This window comes from Columba livia, chromosome Z (genome assembly GCF_036013475.1).
Source record: "Columba livia isolate bColLiv1 breed racing homer chromosome Z, bColLiv1.pat.W.v2, whole genome shotgun sequence".
Lineage (NCBI taxonomy): Eukaryota > Metazoa > Chordata > Aves > Columbiformes > Columbidae > Columba > Columba livia.
In genome coordinates, this window is record NC_088642.1 from 71,082,376 (window position 1) to 71,085,174 (window position 2,799).

Below are 2,799 nucleotides of genomic sequence, written 5' to 3' on the forward strand. Positions count from 1 at the left end.
CAACTGTACATATGTGGTGATGAGGACTGGAGGGGACAACCTGTCCTGTAAGATTTTATTCCTGTAAGCAGAATGGGGTGGACTAGGGCATACTGAGAAGGAAGCAAGCCTGTCCATCACCGCACATGGCTGGGAAGCAGGCTGCACGCAAACAAGGTTCTATGCAAAAGAAACTGACACGTTTCTGGGCTCAGCCGCCCACACCCCAGCTCTCCCGCCGCGCTAGCAGCAGCGCACCCGACACCCACCCGCTGCCGACAGCCGGACCCTCGCCCAACATGGCGCCGCCCTCAAAATGGCGCCGCCAGCGCACGGCGGCTGTTCCACGGCGACCCCGGCGCCTCCGGCGCCCGGAGCCCCGCCCCGATCCCTGCACAAGGCGGCGCCGGCGCCAGCACCTCCCCGCCCTGGCGGCGGGGCGTGCCGGCCGGCTGCGGGAACGGCACGGATGAGGCGCATGCGCGCTGTGGACGGGCGCTGGGGCTGCACCGGCTCGGCGCGGAGGGGCCGGGGGGGGCTCGTCGCCGCCGGGAGCGGCCGCCGCGGCGGGGCGGCGGAGTTCGCCGAGGCGGGCAGCGGCCAAGAGGGCTGGCGGGGCCAGTCGCGGGGCTCGCCGCAGCAGCTGGCGGAGCGGTACGCGGACCTGGCGGCCAGCCACAGCGAGGCGCTGCGGCAGCGGGAGGAGGAGGAGTGGCACAACGCGCGGCTGCGGCTGGAGAACGCGCGGCTGCGGCTGGAGAACCGCCGCCTGCGCCGCGAGAACCGCAGCCTCTTCCACCAGGCCCTGCTGGGGCCCGGCTCGGGCAAGCCCGCCGCCGCGGACCCGGGCGAGGAGGCGGAGGCCCTGCGCGCCCAGCTAGGGCGGCTGCAGGAGAAGCACCGTCGGGCCCTGCAACACCTGCGGCGGTGCCGGGCCGCCGGCGGGCCGGAGGCCTCGGAGCTGGACGAGCTGCTGGAGGAGGACGAGCAGCCGCTGGAGAAGAGGAGCCTGGTGCCGCCCGTATAGCCGGCCCCGGGGGAAGGCGCTGCGGCCTCCCGGCCTGCGCGGGCCGCGCCGGAGCTCGGGGTGGGACGGGCGGCCTGGCTCGGCCTCCCTGCGCTGACCCTTTCGGTCCAAACTGGCTCTTCCCAAAGAGGCGGACGGGGAGGAGCCGGGTTGTTTCTTTAATCCCCATTCCATATGTATGACAAGCGAGCACTGATGGTGATTGAGGAGAAGCAGGTTCAGCGGGAAAACGATGCGTGGAAGAGGCCGGTGCTGTAGTCGAGGAATCCCTCAAAACAGCCGTTGGTGTGGAGGAAAGAACCACTGTGAAAAAACAGTTCGGTCTTACGTCACTAAAGCACTGAACTCTGCTGCTCTTGGGGACCAGCTGAAGATAATTGTTTTTCTCTTCCAGTTAGCTAGCCATGGAGGCTATCAAAAGATGGCTCTGACTAGCCCTCAGTAGTTTGTGTATGTCCGTTAGGGAAGGGAGTGGAGGAAGCTTGCAAGCTTCTTTATCAGTTCTCCAGTAAAACTTGGTGATTATTTGAACCACTCTGAATTGTCCGGACATTTACCACAAAACAGTATTTGTATTTTTAATTATGGACTTTTGTTTGTCATCACATGAATTTTGGCTTTAATTTCACACGTTCATATTAAAATGCAGCTGGTAAAAAATAAAACCTGGTGCACCGAATGACTGTCTTAAGTGTGATTTTTTTTAACAGGGAGTTATTTGAAATTGTAGGTGAAGCACCCTTCAGACCTTTGTAAGACACCCCTCAAAGCCAAAGGAATTGGTTACTTTTTGGATCTTTTTTCCTTAATAAAATCTGCTATTTGAAAGTGAAGTACTTAGTTCTTTTTCAGACCTGTCTTCCTTTAGAAAATGCACTGTTTGAAACAGGCCTTGTGAAGAACAGAGACATCAATTGGTTTTGTAATGTTCCCTCATTTTTTGTGTTTTAAAAGCTGTCTGATACCTTTAGGTTTGGGATTGGTTCCTTAAAGCTTTAATAGGCAAGGTCTGTTTCAGCTTTAATGTGAAAAGGTGGAAAACCGTCTTTAAGTATCTTTGATTATAAAACTTTTGAGAAGAGTGGTTATTTTTTCACATAATGTCAGCATAAACCTCTATAAAGTGGCTGCAGTACTTGTTAAATCTCTCAATCTGCAGCCTCAAGTAAGTGCATTCTCAAAATGGAAAAAGAAATTTGGTACAGTGCAGCTAATAATCTCCTTGATGAGAAGATGTGGATGTTAATGAGGAAGTGTCAGTGTGGATGTCTGGATGTGGTGGTTGACTGATTTTTAAACAAAGTGTTCTCAGAAATGCCGAAGGTGATAAATGCTCAAGAATTGCAGTGCCTGCAATAAAAGCACCAACAGGATTGTCATATAGCAATTTCCAGTAAAGTGTGACTACCCAAGCAACAGGAAGATTCTGCCAAAATAGTACAGCACAGGACTGTGTTTAGATACAAGGCTAGAAACATGTAACTGTGCCAGGCAGCCTTTTCAAAATCTAAAATATTGGCATGTACGAAAGAGAAGAGATTCTGGAATTTTCTCATATCGTATGCATTTTTTTTTTTTTAAATTAAACTTTTGAGGCACTCCCAATAAAGGTAGTTTTTATGCAAGAGTAGTAAGCTCTGTGCAGTTTTGTATAGAAGATTATCTACTTCTTATTTTTTCTTTTCTCTACCTTGGTAGAGAAATTACAAAACAAACCTGCAGATTATAAAATACAGAGGGACAAAAAAATCAGTAAATTTCAAATTAACGTGGAAGTGCCAAGGAAGAGATTC

At 52.6% G+C, this 2,799-nt stretch overlaps 1 protein-coding gene across 1 annotated transcript; it reads left to right on the forward strand.

Moving 5' to 3' along the window:
- Positions 1–280: 280 nt before the first annotated feature.
- TUSC1 (tumor suppressor candidate 1) lies at positions 281–1,685 on the forward strand. The gene has a single exon (XM_065046321.1). It carries the CDS (start codon positions 296–298, stop codon positions 1,004–1,006), a length of 711 nt encoding a protein of 236 aa, XP_064902393.1. The 5' UTR covers positions 281–295; the 3' UTR covers positions 1,007–1,685.
- The last annotated feature ends 1,114 nt before the right edge of the window (positions 1,686–2,799 follow it).

Bases quoted from the DNA above. Each gene is read 5' to 3' on its own strand.
- TUSC1 (XM_065046321.1), top strand. From the start codon at position 296: ATGGCGCCGCCAGCGCACGGCGGCTGTTCCACGGCGACCCCGGCGCCT.